The sequence below is a fragment of the Ylistrum balloti genome, unplaced genomic scaffold, assembly GCF_031769215.1.
Source record: "Ylistrum balloti isolate Yb309-2 unplaced genomic scaffold, AGI_CSIRO_Ybal_v1 Utg370086, whole genome shotgun sequence".
In the NCBI taxonomy this organism is placed as follows: Eukaryota; Metazoa; Mollusca; class Bivalvia; order Pectinida; family Pectinidae; genus Ylistrum; species Ylistrum balloti.
Genome location: NW_026782120.1, coordinates 150,914 through 177,500, shown reverse-complemented (window position 1 = coordinate 177,500; position 26,587 = coordinate 150,914). Strand labels below are relative to the sequence as shown.

The window sequence follows — 26,587 nt, the reverse complement described above, 5'->3', positions numbered from 1 at the left end:
AAGTTTGCTACTGTAAACATGGAAATTTACGCGAGGGGAAAATTAACGCTAATTACCCCCGCGCGTAATATTTTGTGTTGTGCTTAAATTTTATAGACAAAATAAAATGAAAATTGATTGCGAAAATATCTTCAGTCCAGACAAATCCAGATAATGGGGAAGGGGTATATTTGTGCCCTCTTCTGCAGAGGATCATTCCGAATTTAGGGAGGGGATGGTGTTTATGCTCCCGGATCGAAAGATCGGGGGTATACTGTTTTTGCGCTGGCTGTCTGTTTGTTTGTCTGTTAACTTTTAACCTTGTCCATAACTTTTACAATATAAGAAACAGCGCTTTCATATTTGGCATGAGTTTTCCATTCCTTTTGACAAGACCATTCTGGTGATACCAAAATTTGTGACCATGTGACCTTGACCGTGACATTTGACCTACAATGAAGACATACATGCAATTAGCACATGCTTTACACAGTAAAATTGTCCCACTTCAGAATTTTGTTGCAACCTGGACATAGTGATTCATAAACACATCTTGTTGTGCCTGTTACTACAAAGGTGAAGGCCAGATTTGGTGTAGAACAAGCTTCCTATGCCCTCTCCCACAAATGACTAGTCCAGATATTGGGCACGGACAGGGAATAGTTTTTGTCCTGTACCAACAGATTGGGGAGTTGAGAAATTTTGTGCCCTCAAGTAAGTCCAGATTTGCAAGAGGGTTTGCCATACGTCATTTACATCCAAAATAATTTCAAATTCAGATTAAGAAGACTACTTTAGTGCACTCTCCTACAAGGGGGGATTTAAAATTAGGGAGACTACTTTAGTGCACTCTCCCACAAGGGGGGATTTTAAATTAGGGAGACTACTTTAGTGCACTCTCCCACAAGGGGGGATTTAAAATTAGGGAGACTACTTTAGTGCACTCTCCCACAAGGGGGGATTTTAAATTAGGGAGACTACTTTAGTGCACTCTCCTACAAGGGGGGATTTTAAATTAGGGAGACTACTTTAGTGCACTCTCCTACAAGGGGGGATTTAAAATTAGGGAGACGAGACTACTTTAGTGCACTCTCCTACAAGGGGGGATTTAAAATTAGGGAGACGAGACTACTTTAGTGCACTCTTCTACAAGGGGGGATTTTAAATTAGGGAGACTGCTTTAGTGCACTCTCCTACAAGGGGGATTTTAAATTGGGGAGAGGTGAAGTTGGTTTATTTAACGTTGTTTGTTTGTTGCTGGTTTTTTTTTTTTTTTTTTGTTACAAAAGAGATAAATACAGATTGAGAGAGTTTGCGTGCCCTCTTCCACAAAGGGTAAGTCCGAGGGGTAGTGTATCCATACTGGTTTTTGTTGAGGTATTTTTGTTACCTCAAATATGAGGGGTAATTCTATATTTGTTTTTCGTTTTTTTTTTTCGAGGGTGGGGGGGTGGGGATAGTATTTCTACTACAAGGGATAAGTCTATATTAGTGGTTCAGACAGATTAGAAAAAGGTATCGGCATGAGTAGATGTATCGTTCCTATTTTAAATCATGATTGTATCTTGTATCAGTGTACTTGGAAACGCAAGAAACAATAAATCGGTTGATGTTTTCAATTTTGGAAGAAAAAATTAATTAAACGCTGCTTTTTTACCATAAATCAATGTGTATAATTCCCTCAACCCTCCAAGTAAGTTTATACTTTAGTTACGCCATCCTCGATACTTCTGGGGTTACAATCATTTTCGTTCTCTGCACCCCTGGAACCACCCTCGATATTCCAGGAGTTACAATCACTTGCTCCAACTGTACCACTAGAACCATCCTCGATACTCAAGGGTTTACACATAACTATCTCTCTCTGTGCCCCTGGAACCATCCTCGATACTCCAGGGTTTACACATCACTATCGCTCTCTGTGCCCCTGGAACCATCCTCGATACTCCAGGGTTTACACATCGCTATCGCTCTCTGTGCCCCTGGAACCATCCTCGATATTCCAGGGTTTACACATCGCTATCGCTCTCTGTGCCCCTGGAACCATCCTCGATACTCCAGGGTTTACACATCGCTATCGCTCTCTGTGCCCCTGGAACCATCCTCGATACTCCAGGGTTTACACATCGCTATCGCTCTCTGTGCCCCTGGAACCATCCTCGATACTCCAGGGTTTACACATCGCTATCGCTCTCTGTGCCCCTGGAACCATCCTCGATACTCAAGGGTTTACACATCGCTATCGCTCTCTGTGCCCCTGGAACCATCCTCGATACTCCAGGGTTTACACATCGCTATCGCTCTCTGTGCCCCTGGAACCATCCTCGATACTCCAGGGTTTACACATCGCTATCGCTCTCTGTGCCACTGGAACCATCCTCGATACTCCAGGGTTTACACATCGCTATCGCTCTCTGTGCCCTTGGAACCATCCTCGATACTCCAGGGTTTACACATCACTATCGCTCTCTGTGCCCCTGGAACCATCCTCGATACTCCAGGGTTTACACATCACTATCGCTCTCTGTGCCCCTGGAACCATCCTCGATACTCCAGGGTTTACACATCACTATCGCTCTCTGTGCCCCTGGAACCATCCTCGATACTCCAGGGTTTACACATCGCTATCGCTCTCTGTGCCACTGGAACCATCCTCGATACTCCAGGGTTTACACATCGCTATCGCTCTCTGTGCCCCTGGAACCATCCTCGATACTCCAGGGTTTACACATCGCTATCGCTCTCTGTGCCCCTGGAACATTTCATGGCAATTAAAGGTTCCGTGTGATTACTTGATTACTTAAAGTACATCAAACGAATCTCAAGGTCGTTTATTGGTATGCTTTGCAATCTTCAAAAGGAGCGTATCAGCCTGTGATTGGTCAGTTGGAAACCTGCTTTAGACCAATCAAATCACTCCTCTGGTAGTTCAATTAGTATCGAGTATGTAACTAAGCATTGTGGCTAATGCGGCGATGTTGGTATTCCTTGATTACAGGTAACTACTTCCAACGCAGTGCTATTTGGTGTTGGTGGAGTACTGGAAGCGCAATTTCCATGGAAACAATTCCGGAAGCGGAAGTGGTTTGAAGCTGCTGTTGTTATTGCCTCCCTGTGTGTTCACTACATAGAACGGCTGATCCCAGGCTACAGAATGTGTGAACAAAGTTTTGCTTTTGATTATATAGGTAAACTAAAGAAATAAAGCTTTTTATTTGGACAACTTGACTTTCTAAAAAAATTTCTTCGATAGACATTTTTAGATTTGTCTCACATCAAGATGCATTTAAGAGCATAACATACTTGTATAGAAAGAGTGTTATTCTTACATGTACATGATCCAGAGGTAATTTCACTGTAGTGCAATAATTGAATAAGCAATTCTGGTTTTAAAGAGCAAAGGACAAAAACGATCTCTCCTGTTTGTTTGTTTGTTTGTTTGTTTGTTTGTTTGTGTTATCTAAGATATCATGTCTATCACAAAACCTGATATTATTTAGAGAATGTCTTTAAGGTGGAAGTGTATCTCAATTTAATTGAATTTAATTGAATTTTATTCTTTTTCATAATACAATGTATAGAGAAACATTTATACAATCTGAAATACAATTATTATATTGTTCCTAGTCGGTAGTACTCGAGATAAACCAATGATATAAAACCATTTGTAAATTCAAGCATCAACATATCGAACAACCAGGAATTAAAATTTTGGCTTGTATCCAATACCAGTGGAGAGTACACAGCCGCTGGCAACGGGCAGCGTACAGTAGAATTATCAAAAGGTTATGGAAATCTATCATAAAAGGAAAGTTATTGGTACTAATGAAAGATCGATATTAGGGATAAAAATTACCCAACATTACGTGATGAAAGTTAAACACACGTTTAGACTCATCTTGTCGGATGTTGAATTTTCGTAAATAAATATATGTTAAAGGATTCACATGTCGTAAACTCGGGAGAGCTACGTGTTGGTGCCGGGAAGAATTCTCGAGCTCTATACAAATATCGCAAATATAAAATGACATACAGTATGATACGGTTATTTTAGAGGATATTGTACTTATAACAGGTGCCTTCCATTTTAACGTGTGGCGGTTCGGCGAGTGGATCGATGTGGTTGTAGATGATAACTTACCTATGTACGATAACAAACTATACTACTGTCGGTCATTAGGGAACCCTTCAGAATACTGGGGTCCTCTCCTGGAGAAGTCGTATGCAAAGTGAGTCCAGAATTTTAAAAAAATATTTATTGTTTTAATGTTCCTCCATATTTATACAGAAAAGAAGTAGACAAATCCAATTGAAGTGATTTTTGGCGAAAAAATGTCCTTTGTTCATCGACACAATAAAAATAAGGTTAAAAACAATAATTTCCGAAATATTCATTCATATTCTTTTAAGAGTAATTGAGTCGTCTATCAGTTGTTTGTTCAACATTGATTATGTTTGATTTCTTTCAGAATTATGCAAACTTATGAAGCCATTGAGTGCGGAAATACTCTGGACGCGTTGACAGATATTACCGGTGCTATATGTGAATTCTACACCCCTGATATTAATCCTCCGGAACATTTTTTCCATATTATCTACAAGTCCTGGGAAAATCGATCGTTTATGGTGTGTTGGAGGAACAATAAACGGCTCACTCCGACAGGATTTAATCACTTCCGGTATGACGATGAAGAGGTAGGCTCATTAAATAAAACAGTGATATAACGAAGAGACCCTATGAAATTAGCACGGAGTTATCTAAGAGACCCTATAAAATTAGCAAGGATTTAACTATGAGACCCTTTAAAATTAGCAAGGAGTTAACTGAGAGACCTTATAAAATTAGCAAGGAGTTAACTAAGAGACCCTATAAAATTAGCACGGAGTTAACTGAGAGATCTTATAAAATTAGCAAGGAGTTATCTGTCCTTATAAAATTAGCAAGGAGTTAACTGAGAGACATTATGAAATTAGCAAGGAGTTAACTGAGAGACCAAATAAAATTAGCAAGGAGTTATCTGTTCTTATAAAATTAGCAAGGAGTTAACTGAGAGACATAAAATTAGCAAGGAGTTAACTAAGAGACCCTATAAAATTAGCACGGAGTTAACTAAGAGACCTTATAAAATTAGCACGGAGTTAACTAAGAGACCCTATAAAATTAGCACGGAGTTAACTAAGAGACCTTATAAAATTAGCACGGAGTTAACTAAGAGACCTTATAGAATTAGCATGGAGTTAACTGAGAGACATTATAAAATTAGCACGGAGTTAACTAATAGACCCTATAAATTTAGCACGGAGTTAACTGAGAGACCCTATAAAATTAGCAAGGAGTTATCTGTCCTTATAAAATTAGCAAGGAGTTAACTGAGAGACATTATAAAATTAGCATGGAGTTAACTTACCTTATGAAATTAGCAAGGAGTTAACTAAGAGACCCTATGAAATTAGCAAAGAGTTATCTGTCCTTATAAAATTAGCACGGAGTTAACAAAGAGACCCTATGAAATTAGCACGGAGTTAACTGAGAGACATTATAAAATTAGCAAGGAGTTAACTGAGAGACATTATAAAATCAGAATGGAGTTAACTGAGAGACCCTATAAAATTAGCACGGAGTTATCTGTCCTTGTGAAATTAGCATGGAGTTAACTGAGAGACCCTATAAAATTAACAAGGAGTTAACTGCCCATATAAAATTAGCAAGGAGTTAACTGAGAGACATTATAAAATTAGCATGGAGTTAACTTACCTTATGAAATTAGCAAGGAGTTAACTAAGAGACCCTATAAAATTAGCAAGGAGTTATCTGTCCTTATGAAATTAGCACGGAGTTAACTAAGAGACCCTATGAAATTAGCACGGAATTAACTGAGAGACATTATAAAATTAGCAAGGAGTTATCTGTCCTTATGAAATTAGCACGGAGTTAACTAAGAGACCCTATGAAATTAGCACGGAGTTAACTGAGAGACATTATATAATTAGCAAGGAGTTAACTGAGAGACATTATAAAATTAGCACGGAGTTAACTAAGAGACCCTATAAAATTAGCACGGAGTTAACTAAGAGACCTTATAAAATTAGCACGGAGTTAACTAAGAGACCTTATAGAATTAGCACGGAGTTAACTGAGAGACATTATAAAATTAGCATGGAGTTAACTTACCTTATGAAATTAGCAAGGAGTTAACTAAGAGACCCTATGAAATTAGCACGGAGTTAACTGAGAGACATTATAAAATTAGCAAGGAGTTAACTGAGAGACATTATAAAATTAGCATGGAGTTAACTTACCTGATGAAATTAGCAAGGAGTTAACTAAGAGACCCTATAAAATTAGCAAGGAGTTATCTGTCCTTATGAAATTAGCACGGAGTTAACTGAGAAACCCTATAAAATTAGCACGGAGTTAACTGAGAGACATTATAAAATTAGCACGGAGTTAACTAAGAGACCCTATAAAATTAACACGGAGTTAACTGAGAGACATTATAAAATTAGCATGGAGTTAACTTACCTTATGAAATTAGCAAGGAGTTAACTAAGAGACTCTATAAAATTAGCAAGGAGTTATCTGTCCTTATGAAATTAGCACGGAGTTAACTAAGATACCCTATGAAATTAGCACGGAGTTAACTGAGAGACATTATAAAATTAGCAAGGAGTTAACTGAGAGACATTATAAAATTAGCACGGAGTTAACTAAGAGACCCTATAAAATTAGCACGGAGTTAACTGAGAGACATTATAAAATTAGCACGGAGTTAACTAAGAGACCCTATAAAATTAGCACGGAGTTAACTGAGAGACATTATAAAATTAGCACTTACCTTATGGAGTTAACTAAGAGACCCTATAAAATTAGCACGGAGTTAACTGAGAGACATTATAAAATTAGCACGGAGTTAACGGAGTTAACTAAGAGACCCTATAAAATTAGCACGGAGTTAACTGAGAGACATTATAAAATTAGCACGGAGTTAACTAAGAGACCCTATAAAATTAGCACGGAGTTAACTGAGAGACCCTATAAAATTAGCACGGAGTTAACTGAGAGACATTATAAAATTAGCAAGGAGTTAACTTAAAGATCCTATAAGATTAACAAGGAGCTAAAGAAGATATATTATAAAATTAGCAAGGAGTTAACTGAGAGACCTTATAAAATTAGCATGGCGTTAACTGAGAGACCCTATAAAATTAGCAAGGAGTTATCTGTCCTGATAAAATTAGCAAGGAGTTAAGAGACCCTATAAAATTAGCAAGGAGTTATCTGTCCTTATAAAATTAGCACGGAGTTAACAAAGAGACCCTATGAAATTAGCACGGAGTTAACTGAGAGACATTATAAAATCATAATGGAGTTAACTGAGAGACCCTATAAAATTAGCACGGAGTTATCTGTCCTTATAAAATTAGCAAGGAGTTAACTGAGAGACATTATGAAATTAGCATGGAGTTAACTGAGAGACCCTATAAAATTAACAAGGAGTTATCTGCCCATATAAAATTAGCAAGGAGTTAACTGAGAGACATTATAAAATTAGCATGGAGTTAACTTACCTTATGAAATTAGCAAGGAGTTAACTAAGAGACCCTATAAAATTAGCAAGGAGTTATCTGTCCTTATGAAATTAGCACGGAGTTAACTAAGAAACCCTATGAAATTAGCACGGAATTAACTGAGAGACATTATAAAATTAGCACGGAGTTAACTAAGAGACCCTATAAAATTAGCACGGAGTTAACTGAGAGACATTATAAAATTAGCACGGAGTTAACTAAGAGACCCTATAAAATTAGCACGGAGTTAACTGAGAGACATTATAAAATTAGCACGGAGTTAACTAAGAGACCCTATAAAATTAGCACGGAGTTAACTGAGAGACCCTATAGAATTAGCACGGAGTTAAATGAGAGACCCTATAAAATTAGCACGGAGTTAACTGAGAGACCCTATAAAATTAGCACGGAGTTAACTAAGAGACCCTATAAAATTAGCACGGAGTTAACTAAGAGACCCTATAAAATTAGCACGGAGTTAACTGAGAGACATTATAAAATTAGCAAGGAGTTAACTTAAAGATCCTATAAGATTAACAAGGAGATAAAGAAGATATATTATAAAATTAGCAAGGAGTTAACTGAGAGACCTTATAAAATTAGCATGGCGTTAACTGAGAGACCCTATAAAATTAGCAAGGAGTTATCTGTCCTGATAAAATTAGCAAGGAGTTAAGAGACCCTATAAAATTAGCAAGGAGTTAACTGACCTTATAAAATTAGCACGGAGTTAAATAAGAGACGCTATAAAATTAGCACGGAGTTAACTAAGAGACCTTATAAAATTAGCAAGGAGTTAAGAGACCCTATAAAATTAGCAAGGAGTTATCTGTCCTTATAAAATTAGCACGGAGTTAAGAGACCCTATAAAATTAGCACGGAGTTAGTTAAAATCAAATTAGCAAGGAGTTAACTGACCTTATAAAATTAGCACGGAGTTAAATAAGAGACGCTATAAAATTAGCACGGAGTTAACTAAGAGACCCTATGAAATTATCACGGAGTTAACTGAGAGACATTATTAAATTAGCAAAGAGTTAACTGAGAGACATTATAAAATTAGCACGGAGTTAATTAAGAGACCCTATAAAATTAGCACGGAGTTAACTAAGAGACCTTATAAAATTAGCACGGAGTTAACTGAGAGACCCTATAAAATTAGCACGGAGTTAACTGAGAGACCCTATAAAATTAGCACGGAGTTAACTAAGAGACCTTAAACAATTAGCAAAGAGTTAACTAAGAGACCTTAAACAATTAACACGGAGTTAACTAAGAGACCTTAAACAATTAGCAAAGAGTTAACTAAGAGACCTTAAACAATTAGCAAAGAGTTAACTAAGAGACCTTAAACAATTAACACGGAGTTAACTAAGAGACCTTAAACAATTAACACGGAGTTAACTAAGAGACCTTAAACAATTAACACGGAGTTAACTAAGAGACCTTAAACAATTAGCAAAGAGTTAACTAAGAGACCTTAAACAATTAACACGGAGTTAACTAAGAGACCTTAAACAATTAGCAAAGAGTTAACTAAGAGACCTTAAACAATTAGCAAAGAGTTAACTAAGAGACCTTAAACAATTAACACGGAGTTAACTAAGAGACCTTAAACAATTAACACGGAGTTAACTAAGAGACCTTAAACAATTAACACGGAGTTAACTAAGGGACCTTAAACAATTAACACGGAGTTAACTAAGAGACCTTAAACAATTAACACGGAGTTAACTAAGGGAAGATTTTATATTAAATAAGTGAATGATTTTACGATGAGAAGTAGCTATATGAGCGAAGAAGTTGTATTAAAGAAGCGCAAAATTTTATAAAGAGAAGAATTTACATTTATATATATATCAAATAAGGGCGTAATTTCACTATTTGAATTGATACCAATTAAGCGAGCGATTTCACTAAGCGAAGAATCAATATTGAATAGATGAATGATATAACTAAGAGAAAAATGTTATTGAATATGCGAGTATTTTCACTAAGAAAAAATATATATTAAATAAGGGCGTAATTTCACCAAGAGCAGAATTAATAGAAGCAAGTGATTTAACTAAGAAAAGAATTTATATTAAATAAAGCGTTATTTCACTAACGGAATAATTTATTTAAATAAGCAAGTAATTTCATTTAAAGAAGAATTTGTTTTAAAAAGCTATTGTTTTCACCAAGAGAAGAATTTATATAAAGGGATGAATTCAATAACTAAGCATTTATATGAAATAATTGAGTGATTTCACTAAGAGATTTAAGAATTAATATCAAATAATTGATGGAGTTAAGAGAAAAAGTTTACACTGAATAAGCGAGTGAGCTAACTAGAAGAAAACAATTATACTAAATAACCGAGTGAGCTAACTAGAAGAAAACAATTATACTAGATAAGCGAGTGAGCTAACTAGAAGAAAACAATTATACTAGATAACCGAGTGAGCTAACTAGAAGAAAACAATTATACTAGATAACCAAGTGAGCTAACTAGAAGAAAACAATTATACTAGATAACCGAGTGAGCTAACTAGAAGAAAACAATTATACTAGATAAGCGAGTTAGCTAACTAGAAGAAAACAATTATACTAGATAAGCGAGTGAGCTAACTAGAAGAAAACAATTATACCAGATAAGCGAGTGAGCTAACTAAAAGAAAACAATTATACTAGATAAGCGAGTGAGCTAACTAGAAGAAAACAATTATACCAGATAAGCGAGTGAGCTAACTAGAAGAAAACAATTATACTAGATAACCGAGTGAGCTAACTAGAAGAAAACAATTATACTAGATAAGCGAGTTAGCTAACTAGAAGAAAACAATTATACTAGATAAGCGAGTGAGCTAACTAGAAGAAAACAATTATACCAGATAAGCGAGTGAGCTAACTAGAAGAAAACAATTATACTAGATAAGCGAGTGAGCTAACTAGAAGAAAACAATTATACCAGATAAGCGAGTGAGCTAACTAGAAGAAAACAATTATACTAGATAACCAAGTGAGCTAACTAGAAGAAAACAATTATACTAGATAACCAAGTGAGCTAACTAGAAGAAAACAATTATACTAGATAACCAAGTGAGCTAACTAGAAGAAAACAATTATACTAGATAAGCGAGTTAGCTAACTAGAAGAAAACAATTATACTAGATAACCAAGTGAGCTAACTAGAAGAAAACAATTATACTAGATAACCAAGTGAGCTAACTAGAAGAAAACAATTATACTAGATAACCAAGTGAGCTAACTAGAAGAAAACAATTATACTAGATAAGCGAGTTAGCTAACTAGAAGAAAACAATTATACTAGATAAGCGAGTGAGCTAACTAGAAGAAAACAATTATACTAGATAACCGAGTGAGCTAACTAGAAGAAAACAATTATACTAGATAACCGAGTGAGCTAACTAGAAGAAAACAATTATACTAGATAACCGAGTGAGCTAACTAGAAGAAAACAATTATACTAGATAACCGAGTGAGCTAACTAGAAGAAAACAATTATACTAGATAACCGAGTGAGCTAACTAGAAGAAAACAATTATACTAGATAACCGAGTGAACTAACTAGGAGAAAACAATAATAGTAAGAGAGAAAAATATCAGATAAACTAGTGATGTAGAGAATTTGTTAGTTTTTTCAATGTTCATGTGCTGACAGAATTCATTTTGTGAATAAGCGCGATGATACATTTGTGCAGTTAACTGTTATGTTTTTAGAATGTTTGTTAGAATGAGATTATCAAGTCACAATTGTCTTTAACATTTACCACATGTAAAGGTCAAATTATAAGTGAATTTCTACGTCTTCTTCATCCTATTCTTCAAATCAAATACGATCTTGATTCACAAATGCGACGTGTAAAAGATTGATGGGGTAGAACGAGGAAATATTTATATATAAACGTATATGGAAATGATGGTAGTAGATTCTGTAGAGTATTACCTAATTTACAGACAGGAGGAGATGTTGAGGCAAGCGACGAGGAGAGATACCTTCATATCATCACTGCAGTTACCAAGGTAAGCCAAGCGATCTTATTAAAGCTGTTTTATAGGTTAGACAGCACCATTAACAGGAGCAATATAATCCATAGGATGCCAGTAGATTTATCAATTGTTAATATTAAGTGATGAAATGTAATCAAATTTACAAAATTTCTGAATTTCAATTTTTGTTTTGGTGATGATGTTTTGAAAGGTAAGTTAATAAAAAGTAATTTAAAGGAAAAAAGCATGTTTTTACTCTTCTTTTTCTACTACAGACGTAAGACTGTTATTCTAATCTTGCAGAGTTATTGCCCTTTGTGTCGCCTTATCAGTACAGCGATAAGCCTGACTCAATGTTTGTTTTTAACATAATCTATTGCAATCACATTCGCGCAACAGTACATGATTTTGTTAGTCCTTTCATTGTGTCTGAAGGCCTGATTATCGTAAACATTCCACCTCGTTTTATCCGCGTGGTTTTGAAATACGACCAAAGAGGTTACGTAACACATTGAAAAAACACACAGCTTGGAATATCGCAATCAAATATTTTATATACCTCATAATATTTTAACATGTGTAATATGAAAAATGTTTTTATTTATAGATTTGGATTAGGTGAAACTCGATTGGAATTAATCACTCATTATTTGAGAGCTTTACATATATGGGGTTTGGGTGGTGGTAGTTGCTGCAAAATCGTTTGAACTCTAGTATTATCAAGAATTCAAGTAACTAAATTGCTTGACATGGAAATACTGTATACTGGGATTATCCTGCTTCAGTTTAGATTTGGCCATTTATCCTCATGTGAATAAGACAGAGAATAAGAAGATTATGAACTATATAAAGTTTAAACTTTGAAAAATACATAATCATGCCTGAAAAAGAAAAAAATATTGTTAAAAACAATTTTTAATGGAAGATGAACACAACAAAGAAAATGCAAGCAAATGAAAAAATCATAATCCAAACTCCAGTTCCATAAACTTATATAAACAACTCCTGAAAAAGAACAAGGAAAACAAGACCAGGTGTTACCAAAGAGTAAGCGTCTTCCGCTTCATCATTGACATCATCATTGTTAACCTTGGTCAATCCAAATAAGTAATGCCACGTTCCATACAATGATTCAACAGATACATTTACGCTGAAGGAATGTTTGAAACAGATACATTTACACTGAAAGAATGTTTCACTGTATATGAAACAGATACATTTACACTGAACGAATGTTTCACTGTATATGAAACAGATACATTTACACCGAAAGAATGTTTCACTGTATATGAAACAGATACATTTACACCGAAAGAATGTTTCACTGTATATGAAACAGATACATTTACACCGAAAGAATGTTTCACTGTATATGAAACAGATACATTTACACCGAAAGAATGTTTCACTGTATATGAAACAGATACATTTACACCGAAGGAATGTTTCACTGTATATGAAACAGATACATTTACACTGAAGGAATGTTTCACTGTATATGAAACAGATACATTTACACTGAAAGAATGTTTCACTGTATATGAAACAGATACATTTACACTGAAGGAATGTTTCACTGTATATGAAACAGATACATTTACACTGAAGGAATGTTTCACTGTATATGAAACAGATACATTTACACTGAAAGAATGTTTCACTGTATATGAAACAGATACATTTACACTGAACGAATGTTTCACTGTATATGAAACAGATACATTTACACTGAACGAATGTTTCACTGTATATGAAACAGATACATTTACACTGAAGGAATGATTGAAACAGATACATTTACACTGAAAGAATGTTTGAAACAGATACATTTACACTGAAAGAATGTTTCACTGTATATGAAACAGATACATTTACACTGAACGAATGTTTCACTGTATATGAAACAGATACATTTACACTGAAAGAATGTTTGAAACAGATACATTTACACCGAAAGAATGTTTCACTGTATATGAAACAGATACATTTACACTGAACGAATGTTTCACTGTATATGAAACAGATACATTTACACTGAACGAATGTTTCACTGTATATGAAACAGATACATTTACACTGAAGGAATGTTTCACTGTATATGAAACTGATACATTTACACTGAACGAATGTTTCACTGTATATGAAACTGATACATTAAAATTAGGATAAACTTACCGTTGTCCTTGTATTTTTTCAGGATTCTCATGTAAATCATTTCTGTTGCTTTTTTGCCTTAGCTTTATTGAATTTGTGTTTGGGTTATGACTTATGTTGATATTTTTGTTGTTTTAGTGGATGGCATGATTAAATAACATAAAAAGTTCACCTTTCAGTTCCCTTCAATGGACGCCAGGATGGTGGAGGTTATACGATTGAAATGTCCTTACAGTTCAGAACCTCAATGGAAAGGGAGATACTCAGAAAGGTTTGTCCGTCAGGAAATAACCTTTTCTTAACCTACTTAAGTCGAATCTCCTTAACTCGAACTCGTATAACTCCAAGACCCCATTTAATTCGAAACATTCCCTTGGTCTCTGCCTAATTTTCCACAAAACATTGGAACTCACTTATATCGATTACTCAGTTATCTCGAAATGTTCTCGTGGTCCCGTAGAGTTCGAGATAACGAAGTTCGGCTGTATGTAATGCTGGTCTATCCTGTGTTATACAGCCATCCTTACTGGATGTATTACATGTGCGTCAGATAAATGATGCCTCGTGATTCGTTGTTTAGATCTACAGTTAAAGGTGCTTCTCATTCGCGTATCTATTGTGCAGTCTTGGAGATAGCATGTGGAAGATGCTGCTGGTGGACGTTTTGTTTCCGGAGGTTTATTGTAGCCTGCATGTCACGTTTTCATTCATTCGAATAGTGGCGCGGTCTAGAATAAATATGTGTACTTGACGTTGTTCTAAAATTATCTGATACATTGTATATGAAAATTAGGAAATTAATTTGATTAGAGGACTGCTGCGCCTCCCCGTCTACATTTTGACTTTCGATCGCTTCAGATTTTCCTCATTCGCCTCTTCGGTTTCAGAATTTAGACCATTGTCATCAATGACGAGTCCTAAAAGTTTATTCCACATGGCTCTACAGTATCTCTAACTCTTAATTTGTATTAAATGGTTCCATCCATATGTCTTTTGTACAATCACACAGAAAAAGAGATAATTCAACGGTTTCTTTTAATAAAAACACTTCAGAAATGTAATTTCAAATACATAAATAGGGCTGACCACTTTGCGTGACCCTTGGATTGAATAAATAGAATATTTCAACCAAATGGAGTCGTGATTTCAATCCGAGATGAAAGATAATTAAGTTAGCAAGAACGAGGCTTGCCGAGTCTTTGCAACTTAAACATCTATTTTTCCCTAGTAAAGCTTTGCCGTGATTAATTTCTTGGTATGACCTCAATGAACTGTTATTGAGACGTCAAATCATTGCCTTGATTCAAATATAGTGCCTTAAAACACGCAATAAAACAACACTTTTCTTTTTAATATTTACTATTGCTCAATGTATAATATATCATAAACACTTTTTACATCTTTGAACATGTTGGTCAAAATATTAATACTACTTCACTGTCAATAGTAATCTTACAAATCTTACACATTTATGAATGGAATTCTTGGTTTGCTTGTTAGATGACGTCACTTACGTCACACATTTCGCGCCACACCGACAGGAGGAAAGTTAGTCATTGTCACTTTCAATCACACGTGGACGACGGCGGAAAGCCTGAGTCCCAGGGTTGGTGATGTTGATATTTATAGAACAGTTTTGTTAATACGAGCCTGCAAACAATGACTCCAATCGACTATGCGTGTTTGTGGATGAAGCGGTTGACGAGGACATAGTCGATGAGTGCGCGGGAAAAAACTATGAATTACTCCGCGCGCGAGGCTTTATTACACAGGCGCCTGTGTAATAAACGTCTATCATGACCATGTTTATTGCCCTGGACAGGCCTATCTGACACAGGTGGAAATGAGAGAATACCTTTTCTCCCACCTCTGCCCATGTAGGATAGACATGTCCCATGTGGAACACCCATGGAGGATAAATCTATCCCACATGACTGCACTCGGTGACCTCAGTCGGTTATCACAACTGACTCAAACCGACGAGTGGATGCTTTGTTTCCAGGTTCCGTAATGCGTGACTGTAACATCACAGTTAACATTAACTATAACAATCCTTGTCCAGTGAACACAAATAAACGTCGGAGGATCATCTATGACTTTGATTCTGAATGAACACACGCGTGACACTCACAACATTGCAATTTTTCGCGCGCATAAACAATTGACGTCATTATAAACTGGGAAATCCCCTTTTTGTCTATGACATCGCGGCAAGCCTGCCCTACCTTAATAAATGATACGGAGTTAAATGTTGTTCAATACAAGTATTTCCATGTATCTGTCGCTAATTAAAATATCTAATTTCCAAAAAATAAATATTTTTAATGGTTATTCATATTGCGTTTGTAGTCTGTCATTTTGCTCTCGCGGAAGAATGTAGAATTTTGGAAACGTGAATGGTGATATTCATGCGCCATTCAGGTACTTGTACCGTGGGATTTTTTTTTTACGTCGTGGTGGAAATAATGGGGTGGGAGAAAAATAATCAACCTCGGGTTAGACAACAACAAAAATCAACCCTCGGGTTGGAGATTTCTCTATCACACCCTCAGGGTAGGGGAAGATTCTATTAATCTCACATCGGTAAAAAGTGTGGATTTACCTGGCCAGGGTAAGAGACAAGGAAATCTCGCAACGGTAAAAAGTGTGGATTTACCTGGCCAGGGTAAGAGACAAGGAAATCTCGCAACGGTAAAAATCGTGGATTTACCTGGCCAGGGTAAGAGACAAGGAAATCTCGCATCGGTAAAAAGTGTGGATTTACCTGGCCAGGGTAAGAGACAAGGAAATCTCGCAACGGTAAAAATCGTGGATTTACCTGGCCAGGGTAAGAGACAAAGAAATAGCACACCAGTAGAAAACGTGGTTTTACCTGTCCAGGGTAATAGACAAGGAAATCTTACATCAGTAAAAAGTGTGGATTTACCTGTCCAGGGTAGGAGACAAGGAAATCTCACACCGGTAAAAAGTGTGGATTTACCTGTCCAGGGTAAGAGACAAGGAAATCTCACACCGGTAAAAAGTGTGGATTTACCTGTCCAGGGTAAGAGACAAAGAAATATCACACCAGTAGAAAACGTGGTTTTACCTGTCCCGGGTAAGAGAAATTCCTGCAGACACATATATCATGAAGTATTTCACCATATAATGATTTTAACAATAACGTTTTTGATATATTGTAAAAAAGAAAACTCGTGAAAGCAGTGTGTCACCGTGTGTAGATCGTGTTTATACCTCTCATTTTTTTAATCGAATTAGTGATCCATTTTTCAAAATGCTTGATTAATTAAAATTAGGCACTTTGCATGCCTACAACAATCAGTTCGAATATGGTTGTTACCTAATTCCAAATACATAATTTCACCTAGTTCCACTTGGTCAGTCAATACAGTACAATACACGCGGCGTGCTGATTGTTTTTTTTTTCTGATAAATCCCCATCTATCACGAAAAGGGACATTCTAGGATTTTCTTCTGACCTATTAGCCATTCTTCGCTTTGTTGCCATCATTGTAACATTTTTCAACAGCGACCGATTCACAAGGGAAGCCATTATTGTTTACTGATGTGGTGTGTGAAACGCATGCGCTGTGATATATGACGCAAAAACTTTCAGTTTATCAACGGCGAGAGACTTTTCCTTGTATAAGTATCAATTAGATTTTTAAGTGCATATAATCATGCAATAATGATAAAGACTACAGAACTGATCGTGACCTAAATTTGCCCTCCTGTGGAATAAAATAGTGAAAGGTTGACGAGAGTGCTAAAATATACAATACACGCTATAGTTAATAGTAGTTTTATTGGTTATTTTGATGGTTTATATAAGTATTATACTTACCATTTCAATTTTTATCATCCTGGATTTTTCTATTACAGGGATCGCTTATCATGGATGTCTTTAAATACTGGATATTTGGAACGTTACCATCCGCTTTTATGCAAAGACCCAGATGAATATTGGTTATCAATGGAGGATTTCCGGTGTAACTTTGGCGGTTTAATTATCTGCAGTGGAAAAGAACCTTTCCGGCTAGAAGGTTTCAACGTAGCTCGAGTATACGGCTGTACAAAGGAACCGGAAGTGGTAACCAATAACAACGTCAGCCATGACACATATTGTAGACAATCCCGCTCAACCACACTAAAAAACACTCGTGATGATAAATATAAGGCTGGGATCGAGAACAGTAAACTTAGTCCTCGTGTACAGGAATCCAACAAAGAAATCACTGTAAAGGAAAATAAGCAGACTATCAAAGTAGACACAACAAAGAAAGAACATTTCCCGCGAAACAAAGTCGGCATCATTACTACGCTAACCGATGGTGTGGACGAGAGTGCCTTGATGACTCTTTTGAATCAGAGACGAGGCTCAGAGAACCCTAATACTTACAGGTCGACTGATCCGAAAGGATACATGCGCAGGCGCAGTGCTTCGCATGCTTCGACACGAATAGACCATCCAAGATTTGACAGACTTCAACAGCTAAATAGTAGTTTATCTGTAAATTCATTTTCATCAGAACCCGATAGCACTTATTCTGCATCCGATATCTCTGTTAACATTTCGGAAACAAGATCTCGCGAGAACTCTGTGTCTAGGGGTGGTCGAAAATTGTCTTTTCCCCTCGTGCATTCTCGAAAACTTTCGGCAGGTTCCGTGTCTCATTTGACTCAAAGTAACTTTCTGGCAATGAAGAAGGATCACTTCCGATCTCATGGTGAATGGAACGTAATAATGGAACATTATGACAGATGGACGAGTAAGTAACTCCATTCAGAACAGCTGTTTAATGTGTTAAAACTATTAGATGTAATATGTTGATCATATTAGTTACACATACTAGAAATGTCTCTATGCATTGACTGGAGGTTAGATTGGTTTTGGTTCAACAACAGGCAAACTAACGAGCATCAAACACGTCCAGCTTCGTACTACACACAGAAATAGAATATTACTCAATGAAATCACTATGGAAACCATTTAACCATAATTTTCAGCAACCTGCATCTTTTGTACCCCTGTGTTACAAGTTTGTCAGATAATTGACAAATAACAGGCCCTTGAATATCGAATTAACTGCGACAGTTAAACACCATAGGTTGGATTTATAGCTATATTGTCAATGAGACATTTTGACAATTCAGAATAGATCATTTGAAATCAATATTATGATTTATTATGGTTTTCTTGGTATCTCTATTTTTATCTTATGTACTTTACTTTATTGACCATCTGAGAGATAGATCGGGGGTGTTCATAAAAGATGTATCCACCATTGACGGGGTGAATCAAATTATTATTCCCACAATCTTTCCCGAAATCTTAATTTCAGAGCGAAACAAGTTTATTTTCCTCACTGACCTTTTCAGGCCTTTAATTTGTTATCTTTTAGCCAGTCTTGTGTATTTTTGTCTCTCTCCGTTTGGACTTTGAAATTCAATTTTTGACCACATGGCTGAAATGATCTTTTGTGTCTTTTGTACAATCTTTAAAAAAAATGTGGCGACTCAAAATTATTTTTGTTATCAAAACGTTTTAAGTTTTCTTCATATTTATCAAATTGAGAAATATTTCTTTGTACGATTTGAAGCTGGACATGTTTGATGCTCGTTAATTTGCCTGTTGGTTCTGTTGTTGTATACCTTTTTCACATCTGAGGACGTGACATATTTTACTGGATTGACCAAGACTAACAAGTTTGACCCCTAGAATTTGCATACGGTTTTATCAGATTGTACAAAAGATCGTAACTCCTAGAATATCGAGGATGGTTCCAGGGGTACAGAGAGAGAAAGTGATCGTAACCACAGTAGTATCGAGGATGGTTCCAGGGGGACAGAGAGAGAAAGTGATCGTAACCCCAGTAGTTTCAATGATGGTTCCAGGGGTACAGAGAGAGAATGTGATCGTAACCACAGTAGTATCGAGGATGGTTCCAGAGGTACAGAGAGCGTAAGTGATCGTAACCCCTGGAGTATCGAGGATGGTTCCAGGGGTACAGAGAATGAAAGTGATCGTAGCCACTGGAGTATCGAAAATGGACCAGAGGTACAGAGAGTGAGAGTGATCGTAGCCCCTGGAATATCGAGAGTGGTTCCAGGGGTACAGAGAGAGAAAGTGATAGTAACCCCTGGAGTATCGAGGATGGTTCCAGGGGGACAGAGAATGAAAGTGATCGTAACCCCTGGAGTATCGAGGATGGTTCCAGGGGGACAGAGAGAGAAAGTGATCGTAACCTCAGTAGTTTCAATGATGGTTCCAGGGGTACAGAGAGAGAAAGCGATCGTAACCCCTGGAGTATCGAGGACGGTTCCAGGGGGACAGAGAATGAAAGTGATCGTTACCACAGTAGTATCGTGGATGGTTCCAGGGGTACAGGGAGAGAAAGTGCTCATAGCCCCTGGAGTATCGAGGATGGTTGCAGGGGTACAGAGAGAAAGTGATCGTAACACCTGGAGTATCGAGGATGGTTGCAGGGGTACAGAGAGAAAGTGATCGTAGCCCCTGGAGTATCGAGGATGGTTGCAGGGGTACAGAGAGAAAGTGATCGTAGCCCCTGGAGTATCGAGGATGGGTGCAGGGTTACAGAGAGAAAGTGATCGTAACACCTGGAGTATCGGGGATGGTTCCAGGGGTACAGAGAGAGAAAGTGATCGTAGCCCCTGGAGTATCGAGGATGGTTGCAGGGGTACAGAGAGAGAAAGTGATCGTAGCCCCTGGAGTATCGAGGATGGTTGCAGGGGTACAGAGAGAAAGTGATCGTAACACCTGGAGTATCGAGGATGGTTCCAGGGGTACAGAGAGAGAAAGCGATCGTAACACCTGGAGTATCGAGGATGGTTACAGGGGTACAGATTGCTAATGTGAAGTATCGAGAATGTGTAACATTGCAATATGAGTTCCATTGTTGTAACTAAGAAAGTATATGCCTGAATCTCTATTTGATTTTTTCAGAGTCAATGACAACAGTCTCCAGTGATACGAAAGCTAACTCGGGTAATCCCAGAATCTGTTTTGCTATAAATAGCAGTCATAACTCAAATGACCAGATTTCACCCCCGCCGTTTCGTGGGAAATCCCACGTGCTGATATCGCTGTTACAAGATTGCCGTCACGGACCGTCAACTGCCAATAGTCTGCTCGTACCAATAGGCTTTGGGGTCTATAGGGTAAGAATTTGAAAAAAAAAAAAAAAAAACATTTTCTACGAAACGCATGTTTGTGATGATAATTATAATTATTTTCTGAAATATTCAGTACCCAACATTTACTTAAATAAATCCTTGATTTTCTACACATACCCTAATCCTGTCCTGTCCACTAAATAAGCGATCTAAAAGCCCAATAGAGATGAAACCTTCACACTATTGCAATTGTTCGGATATCGCAAAACTCAGGCTCAGTAAAAACAAGGACAAGAACAACAACACTCAAGCTCAGTAAAACCAAGGACAAGAACAACAAAACTCAAGCTCAGTAAAAACAAGGACAAGAACAACAACACTCAAGCTCAGTAAAACCAAGGACAAGAACAACAAAACTCAAGCTCATTAAAAACAAGGACAAGAACAACAACACTCAAGCTCAGTAAAAACAAGGACAAGAACAACAACACTCAAGCTCAGTAAAAACAATGACAAGAACAACAAAAGTCAGGCTCAGTAAAAACAAGGACAAGAACAACAAAAGTCAGGCTCAGTAAAAACAAGGACAAGAACAACAACACTCAGGCTCAGTAAAAACAAGGACAAGAACAACAACACTCAAGCTCAGTAAAAACAAGGACAAGAACAACAAACAAAAGTCAGGCTCAGTAAAAACAAGGACAAAAACAACAACACTCAAGCTCAGTAAAAACAAGGACAAGAACAACAACACAAGCTAAGTAAAAACAAGGACAAGAACAACAACACTCAAGCTCAGTAAAAACAAGGACAAGAACAACAACACTCAAGCTCAGTAAAAACAAGGACAAGAACAACAACAGGCTCAGTAACAACAAAACTCAAGCTCAGTAAAAACAAGGACAAGAACAACAAAACAGGCTCAGTAAAAAAAACTCAAGCTCAGTAAAAACAAGGACAAGAACAACAACACTCAAGCTCAGTAAAAACAAGGACAAGAACAACAACACTCAAGCTCAGTAAAAACAAGGACAAGAACAACAAAACTCAAGCTCAGTAAAAACAAGGACAAGAACAACAAAAGTCAGGCTCAGTAAAAACAAGGACAAGAACAACAACACTCAAGCTCAGTAAAAACAAGGACAAGAACAACAACACTCGAGCTCAGTAAAAACAAGGACAAGAACAACAACACTCGAGCTCAGTAAAAACAAGAACAACAACAAGAAAACTCAAGCTCAGTAAAAACAAGGACAAGAACAACAACACTCAAGCTCAGTAAAAACAAGGACAAGAACAACAACACTCAAGCTCAGTAAAAACAAGGACAAGAACAACAAAAGTCAGGCTCAGTAAAAACAAGGACAAGAACAACAACACTCAGGCTCAGTAAAAACAAGGACAAGAACAACAACACTCAAGCTCATTAAAAACAAGGACAAGAACAACAACACTCGAGCTCAGTAAAAACAAGGACAACAACAACAAAACTCAAGCTCAGTAAAAACAAGGACAAGAACAACAAAACTCAAGCTCAGTAAAAACAAGGACAACAACAACAACACTCAAGCTCAGTAAAAACAAGGACAACAACAACAACTAGAAAATATTAACACGTGAACCGTCTCCAACTCAAATTCAACAAAACTAGAGTAAAATATGAAAATTTTTCGGATATTCAAGATTAAGTGTAAGGAGAATGAGCCGAAATGATTTGGAAGATTAAGCGTGTTCTGGTCAATCGAGGACACCACAAGAATATGGCTTTTCCTTGTTTACATTGAATTTATAAACTGATAATACGTACTGTGTTTTATTGCTGTCTAGGTGTCAAACCAAACCTTTATCAAATATTCTGAGTGTTAACGACATTTGAATTATTCAACTCTGTATACTACGATGCCCCAACTCCAAACTGAAAATTCTCATTCGTTGCCCGTCTATAAGACATGTGTTTTCAATGAACGTTGAACGCCGATGCAGAATATATGGTATTGTGTGAAAAATATGTCGAAAGTTAAAAGGAAGTGAAGATGAAAAATTGAAAGGTAAAAAAGATCGAGTTTCCAGTTGATAATATTTTCGTCCGAACAAAGCATACCACAAAATAGAGCTGTTTCGTCCTTCTAGGCCTCGTCAGTGATGCTGCATAATACAGGTGTTTCGTCCTTCTAGGCCTCGTCAGTGATGCTGCATAATACAGCTGTTTCGTCTTTCTAGGCCTCGTCAGTGATGCTGCATAATACAGATGTTTCGTCTTTCTAGGACTCGTCAGTGATGCTACATCATACAGCTGTTTAGTCCTTCTAGGCCTCGTCTGTAATGCTGCATAATACAGCTGTTTTGTCCTTCTAGGCCTCGTCAGTGATGCTGCATAATACAGCTGTCTCGTCTTTCTAGGACTCGTCAGTGATGCTACATCATACAGCTGTTTGTTCCTTCTAGGACTCGTCAGTAATAATAAGGGCCTAAAGGGTTTGAGGGAGGGGGGACTGAGGTAAACCCATAAATTAAAACTCGATTGAGAAATGACCCATCCCTATAATTCAATGACTTTTGAAGCATCCGTTGTTTATTTGATTTTAGAAAAACGCCATGTTTCCGAAATGTTTCACTATGACTAGAAATACATTGACATTTCCCATCGTACAATCTTCCCGAATTGAAAATCAAGGACATGACAAACACTTCTATATCTTCTGTTTACCTTGGTTCTCTACTCGCTTCAATGACTTTCCGTGTAAACCTTACCTGTTGTTCTGTCCTCGTTTCAATGACTTTCCGTGTAAACCTTACCTGTTGTTCATATCCTGTCCTCGTTTCAGTGAATTGTAGTTTGAACTTTTTTGCTTTTTCGTGATATTTGTTGATTTGATGGAGTCGAGTTGGAATCAACGTTCGGATGAATAGTTTCAGCATACTGTTTACATGTACGCCGCTACAATGCCTTCGTTGTGAACGCTCAATAACTCCAGTATTACTGTCTTATTTCATCCGGAGCCGCGCAATTAAGATTTCAATGGTTTCTAATTGTTTCGTCATGGGTAATTAGAACAGCTATTTGAACGAAAAATTAAAATCGAAAAGAAAAAAAAACTTGATTTTATTAATAAGAGTGACTTAAGCTATTTTTAATTTACATAAAGAGGTATCATTTCAAGTATATAATTTTGACGGATGTTTCTAAAAAAAATATCGATTAACTTTTTTCCCTTTTTTCCTATTTCAATATGTCTTAGACGAAGAATTCAGACAAAGATGAAAAGCGACCTTTATCACAGCTGCAAACTATTGGGCTGTTTGAGTCGGCGCATGACCAACGGGAAGTGAGTGGACGATTGGATCTAGATGAAGGAAGTTACGTCATAGTCCCGTATTGTAAATCATCAGGTCATGAAGGAAGCTTCCTGTTGCGCATGCTCGGAGATAAAAGGACAGTAGCTGGTAAAGTTGGATGGTGAGCTTGTCATTTTAGGAATAAGGTTAACATGACTTTTGATGGTGGGTGGTCGGGTGGCGCAGTGATAACGCACTCGCCTTTCACCAAGCTGTCCGTGGTTCGATTCCCGGAAAGGATGTGAAAAGGTATGGGGTCACCTGCCTTACCACGTGGGTTTTCCCCGGTACTCCAGTTTCCTCCCACAGTAAGACCGTTCACGCGTTTCATCCGGGTGCATGATAAGACTCATTGACACAACTATCATATACACCAATTAATGTATGAAAAAGTATTTCGTAACATTTTCTTCGGGTTGGTAATGCCAATAGAATAGTAGATTTTAAAACACAACCAGTAGAATATTAGAGTGTAGCATTTCCATGTCTACACGGTCACCTTCATTTTATAACACAACCAGTAGAAGATTAGAGTGCGACATTTTTTTCGACCAGAGTCTACAACATCGGATTATAGTACAGTAAAAGAGATAGATCTATTCCGTGCCATCTCGTACACTACGTACGTCAGTGTTAGTATGCTCCGCACTGGTCATTTGTCTGATGTAGGTGACCGTGTAGATCTCGTACACTACGTACGTCAGTGTTAGTATGCTCCGCACTGGTCATTTGTCTGATGTAGGTGACCGTGTACATCTCGTACACTATGTACGTCAGTGTTAGTACGCTCCACACTGGTCATTTTTCTGATGAAGGTGACCGTGTAGATCTCGTACACTACGTGCGTCGGTGTTAGTACGCTCCTTATTGGTCATTTCTCTGATGAAGGTGACCGTGTAGATCTCGAACACTACATACGTCAGTACTAGTACGCTTCAAACTGGTCATTTGTCTGATGAAGGTGACCGTGTAGATCTCGTACGCTACGTAGGTCGGTGTTAGTACGCTCCACACTGGTCATCTGTCTGATGAAGGTGACCGTGTAGATCTCGTACGCTACGTACGTCGGTGTTAGTACGCTCCACACTGGTCATTTGTCTGATGAAGGTGACCGTGTAGATCTCGTACACTACGTAGGTCGGTGTTAGTTCGCTCCACACTGGTCATTTGTCTGATGAAGGAGACCGTTTAGTCATCGAAACGTCACACTCTAATCTTCTACTGGTTATGTTTTAAGAATTTAATCAGTTTGAAAAAATAATTTGTCAGTTGTGTCAGACATACCATTTAAAACTTTGAAGGATTTTTGTATGTTTTATTGTCTTTTTTTATATTTCAGTATCGTGTCATGATGGTAGCCCGTGTGTCAGCACCTTTACCATACTGTCTGATGTCACATAAGCGATACAGATATATCCTGACCGTGTATTATTCCGAGAGGGAAAAATGTCAGTGATTTCTGGACAAAATTCGACAGATGAACACTGATACAAACATAACTTTGACAAACATATCTGAAATAAGAATATCTATATAGTATTTACACTCTAAACGTCGATCACGTGCTCCAGATTAATATTTACTGTTTGTGTGGCTCACATTTCGGGGTTTTACAAAAATACAAATACGTTTTCGTTTATGATTTCATGGAAATATGTACTTGTGGATTCAGTGTACATACCCGTGAATTCAACGAAGATAAATCATCCACTAAAACAGATGATTTTTACAGTATATCAAGATGATTTCCTGGCCGGCTAACTACGTTGGAGTTATTGTAACAGCGCTTCGTATGCCCGTAATACCTGAACAACAAAGATATATAAATTCGGATATATATTATCAATGAAGTTATAGCAACAATACAGACAAGCGAATTATCAAATTTTCGATGCAACCCGCTCTTTTAACAAGACGCAAATTTTACATTAATTACATCACATACATAGAATATAAAACAAATACAAAGCATTCAGATATAGATAAAAAAAATCTTCAGAAAGGTAAACAGAGACGGCGCTAAATACATGTCTTCTTTCACACAATTTAAGGAATTTGTTTAATGTATCAGAGTTCCAAGGCCTCGCTTCAAAGATTGAACAAAAGACACACAATTGAATAAAACTATTTAATACAAGTTCAGATTGGTAGAGCCAAACAATGAATTAAACTGTATCATACAGCTGTTTCGTACTTTTAGGATTCATCAGTGATGTTACACCATACAGCTGTTTCGTCCTTCTAGGACTCGTCAGTGATGTTACATCATACAGCTGTGTCGTCCTTCTAGGACTCGTCAGTGATGTTACATCATACAGCTGTTTCGTCCTTCTAGGACTCGTCAGTGATGTTACATCATACAGCTGTTTCGTCCTTCTAGAACTCGTCAGTGATGTTACATCATACAGCTGTGTCGTCCTTC

General features: G+C 37.1%; 1 protein-coding gene across 1 annotated transcript in view; it reads left to right on the top strand.

The window, feature by feature from the left end:
• The window catches only part of LOC132549877 (uncharacterized), a 26,159-nt gene extending 642 nt beyond the window's left edge, over nt 1–25,517 (top strand). The window contains exons 2-10 of the mRNA XM_060213846.1: nt 2,978–3,167; nt 4,055–4,208; nt 4,449–4,674; nt 11,527–11,574; nt 13,875–13,966; nt 17,578–18,464; nt 20,660–20,874; nt 24,069–24,286; nt 25,505–25,517. Coding sequence (XP_060069829.1) covers nt 2,978–3,167; nt 4,055–4,208; nt 4,449–4,674; nt 11,527–11,574; nt 13,875–13,966; nt 17,578–18,464; nt 20,660–20,874; nt 24,069–24,286; nt 25,505–25,517 — 2,043 coding nt within the window. The remainder of the gene's footprint in view (nt 1–2,977; nt 3,168–4,054; nt 4,209–4,448; nt 4,675–11,526; nt 11,575–13,874; nt 13,967–17,577; nt 18,465–20,659; nt 20,875–24,068; nt 24,287–25,504) is intronic.
• Nucleotides 25,518–26,587: the final 1,070 nt, after the last annotated feature.